The sequence below is a fragment of the Cnephaeus nilssonii genome, assembly GCF_951640355.1.
Source record: "Cnephaeus nilssonii genome assembly, chromosome: 7".
NCBI classification, from domain to species: Eukaryota; Metazoa; Chordata; class Mammalia; order Chiroptera; family Vespertilionidae; genus Cnephaeus; species Cnephaeus nilssonii.
The window spans coordinates 98,422,208-98,444,681 of NC_137078.1; the positions used below are offsets into that span (position 1 = coordinate 98,422,208).

A 22,474-nucleotide genomic window follows, 5' to 3' on the forward strand; every position below is an offset into this window, starting at 1 on the left:
GCTGCTGACCCCCAGGCCATTGGAGTGGGCTCAGGAGAAAACAAGGCCTGACTGCCCTGCAGCCCTGGGGCCAGGCCTTTGAGACGGCGCAGAATTCCTGCCTCACTCATGCTGTTGTGACACCTGCCTTCTCTGCACTCACCTCCTGTTCAAATCCCTGGGCCTTTCTGGGGACACTGCCCCCCACCCTATGAGCCGGGGACCCCCGGAGCTCCGTGCTGAACAAATGTGACACCACTTCCACCTCAGCCGGGCTCGGTCCCCACCCTGTGGGGTCCTCAGGGGCCGAGCTGCAGAATAAAGACAAGTACAGGTCAAAGGCTGGTGTCTTTTCAATTTTTTTTTGCTTTTGTAAAGATAAGGCTGGGTTTTTTGTTTGAACGAAAACATTAGGTAAACCCCTCCCCGCCAGCCTCTCCAGGTCTCGGTGAGGAGCTGGGACCCGGGGCCTGGGAGGGGGCCAGGCCTGGGGGTGGGGTGGGCTCCGTGGCGGGCTTCCGCAGAGCCAGAGAGGAAGTGCAGTAGAGAATGGAGTTTGGCTTTATTAGGCAGAAAATAAAATTAAAAAGTTGACACATGCCCACTGTACACATGGAGGCCGAGACACCCGCGCTGGAACCATCTCGGCAGCTGGACTCGGGTCCTGGTGTGGCCCTCAGGTCCCGACTCCCGTGTTCTGGGGAGGGGTCAGGGCAGGAGACCGTAGCTCTCAGGACGTGAGTGGGGGCAGGGAGAGGAAAGTCAGAGCAATCTCCTCCCCCACGTGGTAAAAAAAATTACTAAAAAAAGCACCCAAAGCTTAAAAAAACTAACCCTCCCTGGCTGGGAGGATGGGGGCATCCTGCTTCCCAGCAAAATGCCTCACCTGGCAGAAATGTGTAGAAAAATAAAATTAAACTTTATCCCTGAATGGTGGAGCGAAGACCCTTCCTCCCGCCCGAGCCCCCACCACGTCTCAGATTCATCCCGGCAGCCACTTCCTCCCCCCGCAGCACGAATGCCTGCACTGTCACACGCATGTACATGTGCAGTCACATACACACATGTGCTGCCCACCCTCTGTCCAAGGCCCAGGGCAGCAGGGACTGGGGTCTGACAGCCACAGCATCGTGGAGGGTCCCTGTGCCATCCCGAGGGCCCTCCCCCCTTTGCGGGGGGGCAGGACCCGGCACCAGGGTGAGCGGGAGCAATCGTGCAGGAGTGGCTGAAGGGCGATGGCAAGGACGGAGGGACAGGGAGGGAACAAAGCCGACAAGGCGGCCTGGAGACGAGAGGCCGCACCAGGCCGCAGTGTCAGCGGAATGGAAGGGAGGACGGTCTCAGCAGCGGAAGGAGCCAGGCTCAGGGCGGTGGGGTCTGGTCTCATCTGCCACCTGCAGGCTGCCCTGGGCAGTGTTCTCAGGGTACAGGACTACTGCCTGAGGCCACCAGAGGTACTAAAACGGGTGCACTTGGGCAGAAGGGAGTTGGGGGGCAAGACGCTTACACGCGTCCTGCAGGCCCAGCTGAGCCGGAGACCCAGGAATTCTGAGGTGCCCACTGGAGAGCCAGAGGGCAGGCCGGGCTCGGGATGGTAGGAAGGGGTGAGGTGGGGGCAGAGGATGCTCATCCTCAAGGGGCCGGGTGGAGGACAGGGACACAGGGACCATGCCTCCCGCCCCCCCAGGGAGCCTGAGGCCCGGTGGGACGGGGCACACGGTACTGAGATGTGACCGTGGCCCAGGGTGCGGGGTCCAGGGCAGGGCTCCTGCTGCAGGTACAGTGGTGGTGGCCCCACAGGCAGGGCTGGACTGTGCAGCCCCCGGGGACCCCTGGCTCCGTGGCAGCACCAAACACAACGGATGTCAGCAGATGGACGGGCGGAGTGTGGCCTCCCAGGCCCCCTCAGCCCCGCAGTCCATTCCGCCCAGTGAGGAGAAGGCGTTCCGAGGACTCAGTCCGGCGGGTGGGCCCTGCGGAGGGCGGCGGCAGTGGCAGCAGCATGCACCTGGACACGCTCTGGCTCTCCGGTGCCAGGAGGCCGAGGCCCTCGGTCAGCGCAGGCTCTGGTACAGGTAGGCCGAGGTGAAGAGGGCGTTGGCAGTCAAGCTCACGGCCAGGAGGCCCTGGACCAGGGAGGGGCCAAACCGACCTTGGGGAGTAGAGAGACCCAGTCAAGGGCACGGCGGTCAGAAGACGACCGGGTGGGGTCTGTGCCCCCGAGTGCCCCTGGCCCCCGGAGGCCGCCCCACTTGCAAGGACACCGCAGCCTGGGTCACGGGTCAAGTCCTGCCCTAAAGGTGCCTCCTTTCCTGAGTCCGGGCCTCCGGGAGACACTGGCTGGGCGCCCTGTGCTTGCACCGTGGTGATGGCGGGGCTGTGACCTGGCTTTACAGACAGGAAACAGGGCTTTGGGGGACTAGAACCCCCAAGGCCTCCAAGGTCAGCAGGCGGCCCCTCTGTGCCCTAGCATGAGCTCGATGCTGCCGTGCTCTCCCCAGACCCCACCTGATGTGGGGGCAGCACCCAATCTTCCCAGGAAACCTCCGTGTCCATCTTCAACACACATGTGCCCCTGCTCCCAGGGCAGTGCCAGGTGCTGACGGGATTTATCTCACAGCTGCCCTGGGGCCCACAGGCGGAGGAGGCAGGATGTGAACTCAGGTAACTGATGCCTGGCACAGGCCAGCGCCCTCCCGGGAGCTGTCTGCGAAGGTGAGGTCTCCTGGAGCACCACGGACCACGTGGGCAATGGAGCACTTGAAGGTGGCTGGTGCAGCTGAGAACTCGGCGTTTACTGTTACCAAATTTTAATTTTGTTAAGATTTAAATAGCCGCCTGTGACCATGTGACCCGAGGCTATTGAAACAGCGTGCAGCCCCGGACCTAGCAGGGAGGGAGCCGGCGGGGCACAGGCTGCATCCCGGGGCCCTGGGCGGGTTACCTGACCGCCCTCCATCACCAGGGGGCCCCTCGAGGGTCTTTCTCGGTCAGGGTCCCAGACAGAACGGGTGATTCTGGCTGCACACCCGAGGCCCATGCTGCCCTGCCCTCCCCCTGAAACAACTCAGGCGCAGACCTCTCCAGCTGGTCTCCTCGGGGCACCCTTGGGTGGTGGTGTCCACCGCGCATGTGGAGGACTGCGATGAGTCGTCCTCCTTCTTGATGGAGTGGCTGCTGCAGGCGCTGCCTCTCTCCCGCATGGACCTCATGTCTGCAGAGAAGGGTGTCTCAGTAGGTGCTCACAGGCCACCCGGGACAGGACAGTCAGACAACACTTGAGCAAAAAAAAACCTGTTACCAGACGCAGCCTGGCAGGGCATAATACGTTTCTGATCCATCCTAAGGAATAGACCAGCCTCAAGGTCAATTGCAAAACAATAAAATATCAGCTAACAGAGCAATGTCCTGGAGGGTTCAAGGTCATGAAAAGCCCAGCCAGGGGCCATGGAGCTGGGGAGAGTGGCCGCACACACCCCAAGAAGATCAAGGACAGGCCCTGTGCAGCCTCCTAACGGGGGTCCCCACCACTGCACTGATCCCAGAGGCGCCCCCACAGCCCAGCTGGGCTCTCCTGCCCCCGGGGCAGGGGTCAGAGGAGCATACCCACGGTGTGCTTCGTGTCCTGCGCCGGCTGCCTCTGTGGGACCTGGGGTGGCTCGATGCTGAAGTGGCTGCCGTTGAGGGGCAAGTGTTCGTCTGAGCTGCTGGGGGTGCTGGGGGCCTCCCCGGGCGGCGACGGGAACAGCAGCAGCTTCTGCCCCTTCAGGTTGAGCCGGGCAGGGCTGATGAGGGGCCTGCGGTGGCGCAGAGAGCCGGTGCTGGAGGCCACCGAGCCGGCCACGGAGGGCGCCGGGGAAGGGAATGGGGACGAGGGGCAGCTCCCCAGCAGCAGAGAGTAGTAATCTGGAGGGCGGAGGATGACAAAAACAATGCCTATAGCGCGGGCGTCTGCGATTGTTAGTCAGTCTGCACTTGCGGTTGTTACAGTCAGCTTGACGCCTCTTCTGTTCCTGTTACCCCAGGAGAAAGGCAAGGCTGGGCAGAGGGGGGAGGAGCCTGCGCCCGCCAGGCCCCGTGGGAGGGGAGAGGACCATGGCACCTCAGCAATGTCCCCTCTGCCTCGCGATTTCTATCCGACGGCCCTGGTACTGCCCTCAGCTGAGAGCAAGGCCGGGATGGCAACCAATTCTTGAGACTTGAGGTCAGCTCCCCGCCCTGCTGAAGGCGGGACCCCGAGTGTGCATCTCCACCAGCGGCCACTGATGAGGAGAGCATTCCATCTCACCCTAAACGATCATGCCCATTGCACAGAAGAAATCGAGGCACGGGGGTGTTAGTCACTTGCCCAGACCTGCACACAGGGAGGCGCAGGGATGGGATTTGAACACAGACCCTGCCTGACCCCCAAGTTCATGTTTAACACACAACCCTCTGGATACCCCACCGAGGCAGCCTCCCCATCACTCCCCTTACCTGAAACAGGAGCCTCCCCGGATGGAGACATCTGAGACGGCGGGCGGCTCCCGCTGAACAGATACCCCGAGTCTGGGAGGGAAGAAAGTGACACAGTTCAGGCCAGCCGAGCGACAGGGGCCCACCCTCCAGCCCCATGGCCGGCTTTGCCGAATCCAGCCTCTGTCACTCCCAGCTCTGCCTTTCACCCCGAGGGCCACTAACCCGAGTCATTTCCTTTTTTAAGGATAAACCAAGACACAGAGTGCCCACCCCCAGCCGTCTGCAACACTCTCCCCCCAGATGGTTCTGGGAAGGCTCTGGGGTCTGCACCGCCGTGGGCTCAAACCCACCGCTCCCCACCCCGAAGGCCTGGACCCCCGGCTCCTGGCGGGCAGCTCCAGACAGCAGTCATGTGGGGAAGGGCAGCCGTGGGCCGCCCAGGTGCCCATGCCCAGCGCTCCCCATGGCCCCCTGCCCCAGCTGCTGCGCGCGAAGGGCCCAGGAGGCCCGAGCTGGGCCAGGTCAGGGCTGTGACCCGCGCAGGGACTCAGGGACTCAGCTAATCAATGGCTTCCAGGCAGGAGCGCAGGCAGCAGCCCCTCTGCCAGCGCCCCGCCCCGTGCGGTTCCACAGAAACATCCAGAGTCCAGGTCTGTGTACTCGGTGCAATCCCACCTTCGCTCCCACCCGAAGGCCTCCGCCCCACACTGTCCCTGTGAGCCTCCCTCCTGCAGGGGGCCCACCCCCGCCTACGAGGACCCCACCTGCACACAACCCTGAGCTGGGCTGACCCCCACCGCCCAGCAGCAGTGGGACCCGGGCAAGTCACAAGGAAACTGAACCCACTCGGCAGAGCTGCTGAGCGGCTGAAAGGAGACAGTGACTGCACGTTAGCAAGCCCTGGGGAACCAAGAGGTGCCACATTCTCAGAGGATGGGGTCCTGTTCAGGGCCCCCCCACGGGCGAGGCACCCCCAGCCCGCTCCAGGCAGCTCCCCCAGGGCTGAGGGTCATCACAGAGCAGCAGCGCTCCGAGTGGGAAAGCGGCTGAGTTCACAGTCCCCGCCCCAGGGCGACCCTGCGGGGAAGGTGAAGAACGAGACCGCGCTCGTGACAAGGATGAGGTGGCGGTCATGGCAGGGCCCCCGGGCGCAAGCACTCAGGACGGACCTGAACTGAATCCTGCCCCCGACCACACGGAACGGCTGGGGCACAACTTCCAGCCCAGGTCTGAAAACAGCAGCAGTAACAATAGGGCAAGAACAGGGTACGGAATAAACCCTGCGAAGGACTCAAACATTTACCGAGTGCCTGCTGGATGCACTGCCCTTGTGAGCACTTTAAATACATCCCCTCGCTTCTCTCTCACAACCACCATGGGCCGGTTCTATTACTGGTCTTATTTTCTTGAGGGAAACTGAGGCTCAGAGCCAGAGCCAGTAAGTCCCTTGGTGAAGGGCAGCTGCTTAGTGGACGCGGCAGGATTTGAACCCAGTTCCCCCAGCCTGTACACAGCCGGAGTCCCGGTGCCCAGCTGCCCCCAGGCCCACTTGGCCCGCCGATGCCCGAGAGCCTCTTACCTGCTCGGGTCAGAGAGGGTATGGTGCCCAGCGAGAGGGCCCGGCTGAGGCGGCCTGGCAGCGAGGAGGGCGAGGCCCGTCGGGGAGACCGGAACAGCTGCTGGTTGGTGAGGGGCAGGAAGCCGGGCGAGGTGGGGAGGAAGAGAGACGGCGAAGAGGCTGCGACGCTCGGGTAGGGGATGGCCAGGCTGGGGCACGTGGGGAAAAGGCCGGCCGAGTCTCCGGGGAGGTACCTGCAAGAGGCCGCGGCAGGGAGAGGAGGTCAGCCTGGAGGGCTCTGGAGGCGGCCTCCGCCAGCTGTCCCCTCACCCTTGGCACAGGTGGGGCCTGAGTCGGGGTCCCAGAGGAGGCGTGCGTTAGTTGAAGCGGAAAGCAGTCCGACCACATTCACACCATTAGGATCGGTGGCTGGGAGGTGCAGCGTGACCCACCGCCCCCGCATGCCCCCTCCGATCCGTCACAGCAAACTAGTTCCACTAGGAGTCTCAGTATTAAAGTGACACTGTCGCCCTTGCCAACCTCACGCCAACCCTGCGCCTTGAAGCAGAAATGCCCAGCCCCTTGCCAGGCTCCCAGTAGCGGCCAGTGGCCTGGGCTCCTCCTCGTCCTTCCTGCTCGTGCCCAGAGCCTCCCGACAGCGGCCGAGCTCGGGGCCCTGCTCCCCGGGCCTGACTCCAGGAGTCCCGACTGCTGCCCTCTGGCCTCAGACAATGGCCATTAATCTCAGTGTCTTGTAGAGCAGAGGGGGGTGGCCAGGCTTAGGATCCCCAGGAAGAGACACGCAGGACACAAGCCAACCTCGAACTTGGAGAAGATTCCTAAGTGACCACAAGATGGAAGGTGACAGTGTCCCTTTAACTTGAGAATGGTACAAATCACACAACAGGACCCGGTGGCCCCAAGCCAGAACGTCAACCATGCTTCTGATTAAGGCAACCGATTACAGAGGCGGGGACGGAGACAGTTAATACATTAGTCTGCCCACTGTCTGGACGGAGTTTGCGGGAGGTCCGGCCTTACCTCGGTCCCCAGGGACAAAGGAGCCCGCGGACAATGTGCCGGCGATGGGCAGGCTGGCCAGGCCCTGCAGCAGAGCCGGGCGGCTAAGGGACCCCCCAGGCCCATCGCACCCGAGGAGTTCCCTGCTAGTTCTCACCCTCCCCTTCAACAAGCTTTGAGGAAAGGGCAGGGTCAGCATTGCCCTCCGGGAGATCACGTGACCTTTTTAATGCTGTCCGGAGTGCCAGCAGGCTTCCTGGACTTCAGAACCCAAGGCGGGAGCGTGGGGAAATCAAGGCAGGAGCTCAAGCCAAGCTGCTCGCCCCAGCCTCCACCTGCCGACCTGTCCTGAAGCCAAGACACCTGGGGAAGCCTCCCCCACCCCCCCTAAAATAGAAGATACGATTTTACGATTTTGTGGCAGAAGGGGGAGCGTTAGGGATGTAGAGGCAGCAAAGGATGCCGGGACCTTTGGCAACCTGCTCTGATGGTGCATAAAGCTGTTCCCTGCTGGGCCTGTGCCGCCAGAGGACCCAGGTGTGTCTGGAGAAGCCGCTGAGGAGCAGGGCGCGCCCAGGCCCCTCCAGCAGATGCAGCAGGACGCCTCGGGGGGAGAGGGTCCAAGCCGGGCTACAGGTTTCGCAGGTGGTCAGCTGGCCCAGGACAAGCTGGGTCTTGCCAGCACTTTCCACGACCCCGCCCCGTGCCAAAAACCCGTCTCGCATGATCTGGCACAGGGGCTGGCCCGTCTCTGATGCCGCTAAAAATGTTGGCATTGAGGGGGAGACAGTTCTTCGGTCTGACCCTCTCAACCAGCGGATCCTTGTAAGGTGCCGAGTGTGAGCTCTGGTCCCGACCGCAGCCGGGGTCCTGGGAGCCTCCTGTCAAAGGGCTGTCTCCGCGGGCTCCCGAGCGCTTCAAAGGAACCGACACGTCCACGGGCCAGGCGCCCAGACCGCCCGCGCTCCGGAACCGTCTCCACAGGCACCAGCCCGGAATCTGAGTCTACGTCCCGGATAAGGGGTCCGAGGAGGGCCGGGTGCTTGTACAGTGTCCCATCTGACAGAGCGACGTTGGCCTTTTTCAACCCAATCCCAGTCCAAGCCAAGAGTGGAAGGAGCAAGCTATTTAAGTACAGTTTGCTGAGACGGGGAACATCCCACCCGGCAGGGCACACAAGGACAGCTGGGCCCTGTCCTTCGATTTCCACGTCGCCAGCTCCCAAGCCTGACTCCTTGGGCACGCCTGTACCCCCAAGTCCCGCCCCCGGCACAGGCGCCTGGAAAGAACGTGAAAGAAAAAACAAAAAAGACGCGATACCTGACGCCCACGGGTCAGAGCAGGGCCCCGGAGGCATTTATTTAAAATACAGCATCAAACACACAACGTCCGGCCGGGAGCTGCGGTTACAGGGATTCGAGGGCCACTAGACAATCATCTGCAGTTCTACACGACCAGGGACAGACACACGGCAACAGGCAGACAGAGGGACACGCTGCTCCCAGGCCGGTGCTGCGCGGCGGAGCGCTCCTGGGAGGAGCCTGCTGGGCCCGGGTGGGGACCCAGACCCAGAGGGAGAAGACAGCACGTGTACCTCCCTCAGGTCTTGGGGACAGAGGTCCCTGGCAGGGGTGACACACTCCCAGCTAAGAAGCCACGGTCCCAGCGGTGCCTGCACTTCCTCAGCTGTTGCCGCTAACGTCAGGAGGTGCTGGAATAGCCTCCAAGTAATGCAACTTTAAGGACTGGTGGGCAATTAAAAAAGTCACAGACTACAAAGGCCAGGGAGCCTCCCTCGGCTGAGGCTCATTTCATGAGGGTCTTCCCATCCCCACTGGGGCAGGCAGACATCTGCTCAGCGGGGGCTCCCGGCCAGCTAGGGAGCTGGTTGTGGTGATTATAAATAACTTAACTTAAATACACACACACACACACACACACACAGATGTCCTGCTTCTCAGCGCCAAGAAAAGCAGTCATCAGCTTCCTTGAAAACAGGAGGCTCCAGAGACAAGGCCGCGCACAGCCCAGCACGCCCCTGGCTCTCCGCGGGCAATGCCGCCTCGCCTGTCCCACAGGCTGGCTGGGACGGGGCAGGCGGCCGCACCAGCAGGACTAGGTCCTGGCTCTGCATCCCCACTCCTCCTCCACTTCCCTCCACACGCAACCAGCGGACAGGCCTGGTGTGAGGCCACACAGCTGCTGGGGGGCAGCTCCCGACTCCCTGGGCTCTTCACGCCTGGGTGCGGAGGGGCACGGGATCAGGGGGTGCAGCCTCTCAGGGCCCCGTGAACATGAGGATTAGTGACAGGGGTGCAGGTGCAGCGCTTGTGCTCCCTGGGATCTCGCTCGGGTCTGGCCAGGCCTGTGCCTCCTGCCCCGCCGCTCAGCTGGTCGGTGGCCCCATGCTGAGTGGCCCTCATGCCCGTGTCATCTGTTCTTGCCTTCCCTGGGCTCCGAAGTGCCGAGTGGCAGGACATGGGCCCTGGAGGGAGTGTGCAGAGCACTCGGAGGTTCGGCCTGGCCCAGGAGCCGCCGAGGCCTCTGTGGACGCCCTACAGGAAAGTAGAAATCGGGAGCCTCAGCACCCCCCGTGAGGGCTCTAGGGGCCAGAGGAGTAGTGACTGACAGGCGAGTCACAAAATGACAAATGACCTGGCGCCCTCAAGGACCTGCACGTCCCTTGGGCCGCTTACCCCGTGCTAACCTTGGCCTTGGGCAACTAGGTCTTTCCCAGGCATCCAATGGAGGGGAGAGAGAACTGGGACGTCCCGGGCATCGACTGGGCAGTGGCAGGGCCGGCCAGTCAGGGCAGCCCTGGCCTGGAGGCCTGAGCCCTGCGGGGGCAGGTGGAGGGCCCAGCCAGGAGGGCTGGGGTCCTGACTTTCCGGGGCAGAGCCAGGGGCTCCCAGGAGAGTGGGCACGGTGTGCGGGCCCTATTCTGCCTGTGTGCCCACAGCCGTGCCAAACAGATGAATACAGGACTCTTCAGACTCCCCCAACCTGGGCAAGCTCCCACCATGGCCTGGCTGTCCAGAAACCTGCTGACCACAGCAGAAGCAGGATTTCCTACTGTTCACCGTGAGAAGACCCTTGCCCTACAAACTCATGATCAAGGCCAGCCTGGGCCCAAGAACTGCACCCTCCCTTCCCAGGGAAGAAGGCTGAGGGTGAGAGGGGCTCAGGAAGGTCTGAGTGGGAATGGGGCAGTGGGCCCAGGGGGCAGCCCAGACTTCTGGTCCCACCGGTTTCCAGCAGGGCTGGCCGGGCACTGGGCAGGACCAAAGGGACAGACCAGAGAAGGGACACGGGGACGAGGTGCGGGCTCTCCTCTGGGCCCCGCTCAGCAGCACCTGCCCGTGTCGTTACCCAAGGGGTCAGGCCACGTGGCAAGGGCTCTGTCTGCAGCCACTGTACCAGCCTGTGCCAGGAGCTCAGAGATGGGGCTGGTGCGAGGAGGAGCAGACAGCAGCCTCATCCCACGGTGTCAGAGCCAGGCAGGGGCCGTGGCAGGATGGGACGCCTGAGCTGCCCGGAGGAGGCCATAGGTCACCGGCAGCCTGTGTGGGTGTTGCCCGTGTGCTGGCCTTGGGGCAATGAGAGGGTCTTTGGCCCGAGAGATGGTGGCACTCGAGAGTGTCTTAGGTTGGGGGATGACTTATTGGTGTGGAAAGGAAAAAGGGGGGTAGGGGGGGCAGGCCCGACTCCTCAGGGAAGGGCAGGGGCTGGGCCAGGACTGGGGCTCTAGGCTGGGCAGGGATGAGAGTGAGGCAGGAAGAAAGCCAAGACAGAGAAGTGCCCTGCTCTGGGCTGGGGGCAAAGCTCTGGGGCTGTCTGTCCGTCTGTCCTCCCCCCGCAATCACTGCTGCTTCTCTGACCTTCGGGGCCGGAACCTCCGTGGGCCCGTCGCCTTCCTTGTGGCCACGGCTGCCATCAAGCCCACCAGGCAGCACAGGGACATGGTGCCGAACTTGAGCGTGTCCAGCCAGCTGGGCGAGCTGGCCTGCAGGTACTGTTCGGCCAGGTGCAGACCCAGCAGCAGGGCCCACAGGCAGGTGCAGAAGGCGTCGATCCTCCGGAGCCTGAGGGAAGCGGGGCTGTGTGAGGGCCCATCTCGGCAAGACAAGTCCCCTCATCCTCCCACTCGCTGCCCCTTCACCCACCCCGGCCTGCTCCGAGGACAGAATCCAGAGCCAAGAGCGCAAGTGCCTCTCGACCCGCCTCCAGCACTTACACGCTGCTCAGCTCTGAGCAGGTCCGTTTCCCTGAGCTGAGTGTTCCAGCCTATAAAACGGGGCTCAGAAACCTCCCCAGCTCGGCCTCAGTGGTTGGGCATAAACCTATGAACCAGGAGGTCACGGTTTGATTCCCAGCCAGGGCAAAGGCCTGGGTTGCAGGCTCAATCTCCAGTAGGAGGCGTGCAGGAGGCAGCCATCAATGATTCTCTATCATTGATGTTTCTCTCTCTCTCTCCCTCTCTGAAATCAATAAATATATTTTAAAAAGAAAGAAAAGAAGAAACCTCCCTCAGAGTCACTGAGATGACATGGACACCAATCGGAACAGGGAGGGAAACCAGGGCCCAAGGGCACCCACTGGACCCTCCAACAGCCACCAGGTGGGGGGTTATTAGGAGTCTGAGGCGGAGAGGAGCGAGGCGCTTTGGCCCTGGTGCGGGCCTGCTCTGAGTGCCGCTGCCCCCGCTACGGCAAGCCATTTACTTGGTCTCGCCCTGGACTCCCAGCTGCTGGGAGAGGGACACAGCGGAGCCCAGTGCAGGCTGCGCGCCCAGCAGGCCCTCCTGGCTCCAGCCCACACGCACCTGATGCGGCCGGCCAGCAGCATGGCCAGCAGGCAGGTGAGCAGGCCCAGCACCACGACGCCCGTCTGGTGGCCCCGTCCGTAGGCCCAGGCCTCCTGCAGCTTCTCTGTCATGTGCTCCGGCAGCAGGCCCAGCAGTTGCCGCCAGCCCCCAGCCTCAGGGGCAGTGCCGTTGTCAGGAGCAGCCGAGCCATTGCCACCAGGGGGCAAAGCTGGGGGCAGGGTGACCCCCGGGGCAAAGGGGTCGCTGGTGCCGTACAGCGTGGTGGCCAGCAGGAAGGCACAGGCCAGGAAGGCGAGGGCGCGGAGCACGATGACCTGGACCGGGGCCTTCACCGCGGACGAGCAGAAGCTCTGAGGGAGGGAGAGACTGGTCAGCGAGATGGCAGGAGCCGCCCACAGCCACTGCCAGCGCGCTCCGTGCTCGGGGTCCGGCCAGGGCCCGGGGCACTCGCTGAAGAACCCACCCGGGACCTGCAGATCCGACGCCGTCTTGACCAGGCCCGGAACCTCGGACCTTCTCGGCCGTCTCTAGGCTGACGGCTGAGACCCACCGCCCCGGCCACGGCCGCCCCTTCACCCCGCTGTGTGGGGAGGCCCACCACATCCTTTACAAGGAGCTTTGGATATTATGGGGACCTCATTCTTTCAAATAAACTTTTCAATATTTTTGCCAAATTCTCACCATAAATCCCTACTGTAATTTCAATAAACATATAAATAACTGGCCAAAGTTAAGTTTAAAAATACGGCAATAAGTTGTTCATGTAGAAACACGTGGTGAGGAGAAACACCACAGGTCCGAGCGCCCTGCTGTGCAAACACGGGCTGTGGGCCGTGCGTGGCCGTGTGGGCGGAGCCAGCTGCGGACTGGGAACCAGCTGCCAAGTGGACACAGGCACATCTGGGGACCGAGGGGGTGGTTCTATCTAAATCCACTCACCACTCTATCAGATTTTTAAGACCCAGCACATTCCACTAACTGAATACTGTGATAAAAAATGAGTGAGTTTTAGCTCGGCCGGCGTGGCTGAGTGGTTGAGCGTCGACCTATGAACCAGGAAGTTATGGTCCGATTCCTGGTGGGGCACACGCCCGGGTTGCGGGCTCGATCCTCTGTGTGCAGAGGCAGGAGGCAGCGGATCTATGACTCTCTCTCATCATTGATGTGTCTATCTCTTGCTCCTTCTCCCTCCCTCTCTGAAATCAATAAATACATAATTTTAAAAAGTTAATGACTTTTAGCCAACTGGTTCCGGGTTCAAATCCTGGTGCCTTGGCACACGAGGTGTGGGGCCCTCCACCAGTTACTTCACCTCCCCGTCTGGTTTCCTGGCTGTGAGCGGCCGCCACACGGCGCTTTGGGGAAATGCCAGGTGTGGGGAACGGATGCAGGTGTGGGAAAGTGCCCAGACACATCTGGGCTCAAGACTGTCAGGTATGCAAATGATGGGTGGACCCCCATACGTAGCCACTCTTCTGGGGACACCCTCCAGCTGCTGACACAGGGGCTTGGGAACAGGGCCCCACAGGAAGGCTGTTTCCCAGGGAGAAGGGCCTTGGCTCTGGAGAGCTGCCCACCAGTCTGGGGGCCCAGCCCTCTGTGAGGGGCTTTCCTGCACAAGCCCGAGGGCTGTGCCGCCCCAAATGCCCCGTGGGCGCACTGCTCAGACCTGCGTGTGGCTCTGGTCGGCCTCCCGGCGCCTGAACTGGTGGCTGACCAGCAGGGCGCGCAGCTGGCGGTTCTGGTGCTTGATGTAGTGCTCCACGGCCGCCTGGCACGGCCGGCACAGCTTGTAGATCTGCTCCAGGTGGTGCCGGTACACCTCGATCTCCTCGTCATACCTGCCCTGCGGGTCGGGGGCAGAGGCTCAGGTTCTTGGGTTCACTTACAGGCGGAGTGACCATGGGCAAGCTGTCCCCACTCTGATCCTGCTTCCTCCACTGCCCAACAGGACAAACAGCACCCTGCGTGCGTGCCTACGGCTACCGGGAGTAGGGGCGAGCCCAGAGCCCAGGACGCAGCAGGGACCCACAGGGCACGGAGGCACTCTGGCCAAGTTCTACTGCTCCAGAGGAGGCCACAGGAGCAGGTGGCTCTGGGCTGACGCTACCTGGACTGGAGCAGACTGACACTCAGAGGCAGGGCCGCCCCGCTGGTAAGCCCTGGGTCTAGAAAGCACGAGAGGCCCTGGCTGGGCTGAGTGGGAGCTGCAGGGTCCTTGGGGCTCCAGGAACAGCCTGCAGACGGTCCAACCCTCCCCTCCTCCTAAGGATGCAGCAACGCTCCTCTCCCTGTTTCCGGGGCCCCCAAACATCGGTCTGCAGGGGCCAGCGGGGTTATCAGTTTGATCTTATCTTGCTGGGACCAAAAGCTGCCCTGGTTGCCAAGTCACACATGCCTCCCCCTCCCACCCCCCCGCCCCCGTTCCCAGCTGGGCCTTGGGAAAGCCAGCATCTTGGGGCCTCAGCTCCTGAGGTCACAACCACCGGCCTGGGGGTGGGAAGGCAGGGCCAGCTAGAGCAGTGGTCGGCAAACTCATTAGCCAACAGAGCCAAATATCAACAGTACAACGAATGAAATTTCTTTTGAGAGCCACATTTTTTAAACTTAAACTTCTTCTAACGCCACTTCTTCAAAATAGACTCGCCCAGGCCGTGGTATTTTGTGGAAGAGCCACACTCAAGGGGCCAAAGAGCCATGTGTGGCTCGCGAGCCGCCGTTTGCCGACCACGGAGCTAGAGGACAGGCTGCTGGGCTCCACGGCAGGCCCAGGGGAGGTGAACTCCTAACATCCAGCCTCCCTCGCTCCACCAACTCCACAGCAAAGTGTCCGGCCAGCGGTGGGCAGCCTGACTCAGAGGGCAGGGCAGGGTGGGTCTGACAGGGCCCCAGCTGGAGCCACCTGCCCCTGCCCAGGGACCAACCCCTCGGGACTGGCAGCACTAGGTTTCCATGATGTCCCCAGGCTTGGAGCCAAGAGAGCAGGAACCACGAGATGGAGGGAGAATGGAGGCATGCTCCGACGAGATGAAAAATACACCTGGAGGGGGGCCAGCGCAGGTCAGGGTGGGGGAGGCCCTGTCCGGAGAGCCCTGAGCATGCCCTCCCCCCACTCCCGGTCCCGGCCTCACCTCATCCCGAGGCGAGAAGGCGGCCAGCTGCTTGATCTTGGTGGTCTGGTGGTGGCTGCACCTCCTGCACAGCAGCACCTGGCTGCTCACCCACTGCTGTGGCTGCGCCGGGGCGCGGGGGCTGGGCGCGCTGCTCACCACGTGGTTCAGGTGCTCCAGGTACTGCGCGGGGATCGGCTTATTGTAGTCGCCATTCTGGGGGAGGAGGGGCAGAATCAGCGGGGAGCTCGACCCAAAGGGTGAGTCTCCACAGCGGCTGGGCTCTGCGTGAGGCCAGAGGCCCGGGGCGGTGACACCCCAGTGGTAGCAGCTTCGAGTGCTCCCATTCCCTCTTTCCATGCAACAATCAGCTGCTTGTCCTCCACAGAATTTACAAGGAACCCCCACAGGAAAGAGTGCAGCCCCAGGGGGCGCAGCCCGGACCGCGTGTGGTGGGGGGCGCTGTCTGTGAACCCGGTTTCCTATTGTGATGGTGGCTGGCAGAGCGGAGTCCTGGGACAGGGACAGGTGGCTGCAGAGCCTAGAGCCCCCCTGGTTCTCTGCAGAGAGCCCGCTGACCCCTGGCCAAGCGCTAAGCAGAGAGCGGGCGTGAGCCAGAAAGATCCGGGGCTGAAGCCCAACCTGCCAGCTTGGTTGGTGTGCCTCTGGACAAGCCACCTCGGTCCCCGGGCTGCGGGGAGGGGCAGGGCGGCGGGACAGGGGCGGGGCCGCCGCACCTCCTGGAAGCCGTTGTACTGCTCGCAGTGGGGGCAGTCCCAGCAGTTGCGGTTCCCGTAGGGCACCACCGTGTCCTGGGCGCAGAACCAGCAGTTGACAGTGGTGTGTGTCGGCTTCGTCCTGTGCACAGGGAAGAGTCGAGTCAGCGAAGGCCTCTGTGCCTGCGCACAGCGGAGACCAGGAGGGGTGCGGAGGCAGCACCGGGAGGCCCAGCACGGAGCCACACGGGCCTGGGCTGCTCCTGGCCCTCCAGCACGCCCACGAGGGGACCCAGGGCTCCAGCACGCCGACGAGGGGACCCAGGGCTCCAGCACGCCCACGAGGGGACCCAGGGCTCCAGCACGCCGACGAGGGAACCCAGGGCTCCAGCCCGCCGACGAGGGGACCCAGGGCTCCAGCACGCCCACGAGGGGACCCAGGGCTCCAGCACGCCCACGAGGGGACCCAGGGCTCCAGCACGCCCACGAGAGGACCCAGGGCTCCAGCACGCCGACGAGGGGACCCAGGGCCACCCGCCCCCACGAGGGGACCCAGGGCTCCAGCACGCCCACGAGGGGACCCAGGGCCACCCGCCGCTGGCTCCTGGGCTCCTGCTGGTCAGGCCACAGGCCAGCCCTGACTCCTCCCTTGGAGGCCTGTTCCCAGGCTGCGGAAACGGTGCTCCTAGAGCCCCCGGGGAGGCCAAGGGGCGGGGCTTAGACAGCTGTGGGCTGGGGCCAACCCTCCCTGGCGGCAGGAACGCGCAGACAGCACACATGTGGTGACAGTTGCTGTCTGCAGGGTACTCCCAGCCCAGATACCAGGGATCTGTGCGCGGGCCCCTCCAGCCGCCTCGTTGGCCATGGGTGTGATGGGGGTGTGTGTGCGCAGCAACTGCCCAGCAAACCCCTGGTCCTAGGAATCTAGACACAAGCAAGTGACGGGAGGCAGCTGCTTGAGCCCTGGGGTCCTGGCCAGGCCACCTCCAGCTCTGGGGGCGCCATTCGGACTCTGCTGTAGTGGCAGCCACACCACACAGACGCCTCTACTGCCCACAGGGTGGCACGGCCCCCAGCTCCCAGGAGCCAGGGGTGCCAGCTCTGCCCACTTCTGGCTGCGAGCCCCGGGAGCGCCTCCTCTCCCGTTCTTCCCGCCTCCCTGGGGCCACGTTTGCAAAGTGTGAGGTCACAGCACCTCGGGATCCGTGCATTACCAGGACCCGACCCCACAAGCCGCACAAAGGTGCTCTGCCACGTGAGGGGCCAGGTCCGTCACCATCCTGCCCCCGAGCGGAGCTCCCCTCCCGACACTGCAGCTGCCTCCTGCCCGCCCTGCCCCCGACCAGCAGGTTCCAAGAGCTCTCCAAGCCTCAGTCTGACCACCGTTAACCGGGGAGTGCTTATCGGTGCCTGGCCAAAACGCCCCCTAAAGGGTAGTCACATGGGGTGGGCGGAGAGAGGAGGCGGCTCAGGGAAGTGCCCCCCAAGAAACCCCTCAACCCACTTCTCCCCCAAGCCAGAGACGGACAGAGATGGAACCAGGATTGCCCCGGTAGCTGCAGCCCCGCACCCCCGGCCCCAGCTCTGGGGCTCCCAATGGACAAGGGACTGCTCTGTCACTTGTCCACAGCAGAGGGCGGTCACAGGCGTGGCCTTTGGGGAGTCATCCTGCCTCCAGACACCGCACCTGCCTCGCTCATCTGGGCAGCGGGATGATAATCCCTCCCCGGAGCCGCAGGGAGCGAAGAGGGTCAGGTGGCCACCGCGCAGCACCGGACAGCTTCGCGGGCTTCAGGCGAAGAGCCTGGGAGGAGGAGGTCAGCCCTGCAGGAGGTGTGGACGCCTCTGCCCTCCGCGGGGCCAGCACCCGGCACCCCCGAAACGAAGCCCTGGGCTTTCTCTGTCAATCAGCACCTGCGTCACAGGCTTTCCAGTAACTGCGGGGCGTGTTCCAGTGGTGACGATGCAGGCGGGTGACCTCTCATCTGCCCCCTGGGACTCTCCAGCCCTTTCACCCCACACCGGCCTCTGGACTGAAGCCAAGCAGAAGAGCTGGCAGCCCATGAATAAAGATGGGGAAGGGGACAAAGACGCCAGCCCAGGGGAGGTGGTGGGGGCGCAGGAACTGCAGCCTCGGTCCTGGGAGCCAGCTCGAAGCCCCTCCCACCCAGAAGCCACCATTTCCACGAGAACCTCCAGTTCCTCCGCTCCGTTGCTAGGGAAATGAGCCTGGCCTGGAAGCCAGTGGCAGGAAGGGCGGAGGATTAGCCCTGGTCCCTGGGGCTAGTGGCTCCAGCTCCGGTCACTCTCAGCCCTTGGTGATCCCTGCCCAGCGTGTGAGTGGGGGAGGGGCCCCCATGGCAGGTGGGGGTCCACAGGTCAAGGAGTCACCCCCCACAGCGCCTCTGGGCGGTCCCCGCAGTGTCCGCAGGCCTGTGAGCGGCAGGTGAGCTAGCAAAGCGCTGGGAGCTGGGCGGAATCTCAGCCCCCACACACCAGCACTGGGCCCCCTGCGTCAGACACGTGGGCGAATGGGAACCCTGTCCTCTGGGCTACACCCACTCCCCCTGGCCCGCTGTAAGACATTTGGGCCCATCTATTCTGTGCCAGCTTAGCCCTGTCCCCGACTTGCTCAGGGAAATGCCCCCTCCCGCCCTCATAAACCCCTCAACCCACTCCTCCCCAAGCCAAAACCTCTGCCCCGGCAAGACTCTGGGACCACCCACTCCTAGAGCAGAAGGTCTGATGTGACAAGATAGAACGAGGCAGCGCGTCCCAGCAGGTGGGCAGATGGGAGGCCTGGAGGTGCTCGCCCAGCTCCCACTACACCATCCCTGTGCGCAGCTCTGGGCTCTGTGGGGCCGAGGAGCCCGAAGCAGCAGAGCAGGGGTCCCTCAGGGCCGTCCTCCCAGGCCTGAACACACACCCACACCGGGGAGGGAAGATGGACACAGCATCACCCCAGCAGCCCCATCACAGAGGTTAGTTAAAACAAAGCTCGCGGCATCCCACCATTCCCTGCGGGTGGGCATATTCTAGGCCCCACCGGGCTGCAGCTCCAGGGCCTGGGCCCAGGGCCCTGCCAGGGGGTGGGCACCGCTGTGAGCCCACAGGTGAGAGACAGCCCCTGTCTGGGGGGGCTGAGTCTGGGGGAGGCCAATGTGCCAACTGGTTCCCACCAGGCCCTGAGGAGTGCCCAGCCTCCCCCAGAAGGGGCCTGAGAGTGGTCTCCATGAGTCAAACTTGGTTCCCTTAGGGGGCAAGAGGTCACCTCTGTGCCTTGAGTGAGCAACACATGCTGTCCTACCCAACAGGGAGAATCCAAGAAGTTGCCTCCTGGGCAGCAGCGTCAGAATGCCAGCCAGGACCCCAGGGGCCTCCGGGCAGAACGAGCCCAAGTCCACAGCAGCCCTGCCACACAGAGACAGAGAGCCCCAACCCACCTCCCCGGGACAGACCTCGCCTTCATGGAGCTAGGCCCCCAGAGAGCGAGCTGGCCCCCAGAGAGCGAGCCAGCCCCCAGAGAGGGAGATGGCCCCCAGAGAGCGAGCCGGCCCCCAGAGAGCGAGCCGGCCCCCAGACAGAGAGCTAGGCCCCCAGACAGAGAGCTAGGCCCCCAGAGAGCGAGCCGGCCCCCAGACAGAGAGCTAGGCCCCCAGAGAGCGAGCCGGCCGCCAGAGAGGCAGAAATGAGCCAGCTCTCCACTTCCGACCTGGACAAGGATGAGAACGGCGACCTCACGGAGCAGCTGGTGACAGATGCCACAGGAGAGAAGCCAAAAAGTGGAGCATCTGCTGTTACCCTGAAGAACAGGTCTGCTGGCCAGCAGGGCAGAAGGAACAGATGGCATTCACACAGGCGGGGCTGCTGGGCAGAGGGGGACCACCCAGTGCGCCCCGGACAGGGAGAGCATGCAGAGTGCTGAGCGGAACGGCTCTGGCGCCAGGACAAGGCTCCGCTGCTCACCCTGAAGCTGCACGCCCTCGGCCTCCCACCATGACAACGTGCAGGACCCAGTCAACCCCTGTGGGTGCTGTGGGTGGCCCCCGAGGTCCCGAGCACGGGCGCAATGCCGAGCCGCGGGGTGTGGGGGATGGACCCAGGGGCAGGCAGCCCCAGGCTGGGCTGGGAGCCGAGGCTGGCGGAGGGCGGGCCCTGCTGTTGGTTGGACAGCTGGGTGCCCAAGGGCAGGCAGCCTCCTTCCTTAGCTGCAGCCGGGAGAAGAGTGGACCTGCCCCCAGGTGTCCCGGGGCCGCACTGGTGGGAAGGCCAGGTCGGCCCTGCCTGAGGCTCAGGGCACTGCCGCCCTCCAGGGAGGGCCCTCCTCCTGGCGGCTCCCTGGCCAGCGTCCCCTCCACCTCTGTGCTGGGCTCCCAACCCCCCCGAGACCAAATCACTTCCAAACACGATTCTCCTCAGGAGGGTCGCCCCAAACCCATGCTGGGGCCAAAGCCTCCGCTCCTGTCACAGGGCTCCTCTCCCTGGGGACAGGGCTCAGCCTCGGGGCTGGTCTTGCTTCCATCATGGCAGTGGCCAGTTTACGACCAGACAAAGCCAGTGCTCTGTGAGCACCTCAGAGCATCCTGGGAAGAGCTGGTCCTTCTCAGCAAGCCAACAGGTCCCAAGGCCACCCCACAGCACCCCTCCTGCTGCTGGAGTCACAAGCCTCCCAGGACCCTCCCAGATCCCCTCGCCCAGCATGCCCTTCTCTGCACCAGGGCCCGGCCTCCGGCCTCGGGGACAGGGAAAGCTGTGGCTGGCAGTCTGAGAACAGCCGGAGCACAAGACACAGGAGCACGCGGCACAGTCCAAACGCGGCCACACTACACGCCAATGCGGCGTGGCCACGGGGGGACAGTGCCCGGCCCGGCTCTGATCCGGGTTCACCGGGAGGCAGCAGCATCCAGGAGACAGACCGGGCTCTGCAGCCCTGAAAGCACCTTGCATTGTCCCCTCCTTTCAATCAGCGGGTCCCGCAAGCCCTCCCAGCTCCCAGAACTAGAGACGGGGGTTGTCAGGGACCCCCAGGTTGGGGCTCCTTCAATGCCTCATTGCCCTCCCCTGGAGACTGCCCCCTCCTCAGCCTGCCAGTCTGGCTCAGCCTGCACAGCTGATGTCCCTCCTCCTCCTTCCTCCTCCGCGACGCCCGTGACTCAGTCACCCTCATGTCTTCTCCCCTTGGGTGCCAAGTGGTACATGTGGTGGTGAAGTGAGAACAGCCAGGCCGCCCAGGTTCAAACCCCAGCTCGGTCACTCGTGGGCAGGGGCCTTCGCTTCTTCCACTTAAAACCTGAGCTTCACACACCCCCTTGCTGAAGCTACAAGCCCACCCACCGTCTCCCCAGAATGTTCTCACAGCCCCGCCTTTTCTCCCTGTCCCCCGGGAAGGGGGTCAGATGGAGACACATTCCCAGGGTGGGCCGCAGTCCCTGCTGAAGCTTTCAGCCCTGAGCCCGGGGGTCCCTGAGACAGGCTGGCTCTGAATGGGGGTTGGCACGACCTTTGAGCCTGGCCAGGGCTGGGGGCGGCCCGGGACCAGCTCAGCAGCAGCCCTAGCCCAGGGGTTGGGGATGCTGGCCTCAGGGTCAGCCCACCCCTGACTCTTGTAGTTAACTTAGTTCTCCTGTCCCCCAGCTTCTCTAGGGGGGGGGGGGGGGGGGGGAGGGGCAGGGGCTGTGACTGCAAAGGGCTAACGTGAGATTAGACCTGAGACGGGGGAGCAGACCACAAAGCGCCACCTACCACCAGGCCACCCCAGCCTGCTCTCGAGGACCTGGAAGCGGGGGTGAGGGCGGAAAGCAGTCAGAGTGCAGTCTGATCCCCGCTGAGTTCTCCCGCAGGGCTGGGGGGCCCGGGGGTGTGTGGTGTTGGGGTTTGGGGGTCCTGCAGATCCTGCGGCTCCCAGCACAGGTCTCCTCGGAGAAGGAAGTTTGTAACCCACGTGCGGGCTGCTCCCGCCCACCCCGCAAGCCTGGAGTCCCCAATCCATTCCTCAGCCGCTTCCGGTCTCCTTTTGGGGGGCGGGGGGGCGTGCAGGGCGGGTCTCAGCACGTGGGCACACAGGCCTGGCCCCCACGCAAAGCCGCGGCCTCGCCGGGCACGGGCTGGGAGGCGCCGTGCGGCCCGGAACCGCCGAGGCGGGAAGGCCGCGTGCGGAGGGCCGGGGCCGAGGCCGCACGGGCCCGCGCACTCACCTCCGCGCGATCCGGTAGAGCAGCACGCCGGCCGCGGCGCACGCCGTGACCCCCAGGCCGCCGGCCAGGCCTGCCGTGGGGCAGCGGGCCAGCAGCGCGCTCACTCCCTCCATGGCTCCCCCGCGGCCGGCGGCGGGCAGAGGCGGCGACGCCGAGGAGGGCCGCGGGCGGATTACCGGGCGGCGGCGGCGCGCACCTCCTCGCGCCGTGACCTCCGTCGCTTTGTAGCGGGCGCGGGCCCGCCCCCTGACTCGGCGCGCTCCCGCCGCGCAGCCAATCGGGGAGTGGGACGAGCCCGATGGGCGGGGCGCCGGGGGAAGCGGCGGCGGCCCGACGGTGCCCTCTGGCGGCCGGAGGTGGGAGGCGGCGCGGAGCCCTGCCCGGAGCACTCCGCTCCCGCGCTCGGCAGGCCCCTCCCGCATTCGGCTACTGCCCACTTGGAAGCAGCCTGGGCTCCTGCTGGTCCAGTTTCCCAGCGCCTGGGCCAGGCCGGCTGCAGCGCGCAATGCTGTTTGCTTCAAGTTTCAGTTCCTTAAGCCACTTCCACTGAAGCCACGCCAACGGGCCAAATAATTTATAGAAACATGATTATGTTTATAGAAACAGCTACGAGG

At 64.0% G+C, this 22,474-nt stretch overlaps 1 protein-coding gene across 1 annotated transcript; it reads right to left on the bottom strand.

The window, feature by feature from the left end:
- Positions 1-310: 310 nt before the first annotated feature.
- On the bottom strand, positions 311-22,095 carry TMEM201 (transmembrane protein 201). Its single transcript, XM_079777757.1, has 11 exons — positions 21,861-22,095; positions 15,688-15,808; positions 14,972-15,166; positions 13,510-13,686; positions 11,838-12,190; positions 10,894-11,097; positions 6,017-6,249; positions 4,456-4,527; positions 3,586-3,885; positions 3,059-3,193; positions 311-2,131 (listed from the first exon to the last, which is right to left on the bottom strand). Exons 1-11 carry the CDS (start codon positions 21,971-21,973, stop codon positions 2,034-2,036), a joined length of 2,001 nt encoding a protein of 666 aa, XP_079633883.1. The 5' UTR covers positions 21,974-22,095; the 3' UTR covers positions 311-2,033.
- Between the last annotated feature and the right edge of the window lie 379 nt (positions 22,096-22,474).

Excerpts from the sequence above, each read along its gene's own strand:
- TMEM201 (XM_079777757.1), bottom strand. The coding sequence starts at position 21,973 with ATGGAGGGAGTGAGCGCGCTGCTGGCCCGCTGCCCCACGGCAGGCCTG. Across the intron at positions 15,167-15,687 it reads AGTACAACGGCTTCCAGGAG|AATGGCGACTACAATAAGCC; the intron begins GTGCGGCGGCCC and ends CTCCTCCCCCAG. Across the intron at positions 3,194-3,585 it reads GGACACGAAGCACACCGTGG|ACATGAGGTCCATGCGGGAG; the intron begins GTATGCTCCTCT and ends CCTTCTCTGCAG.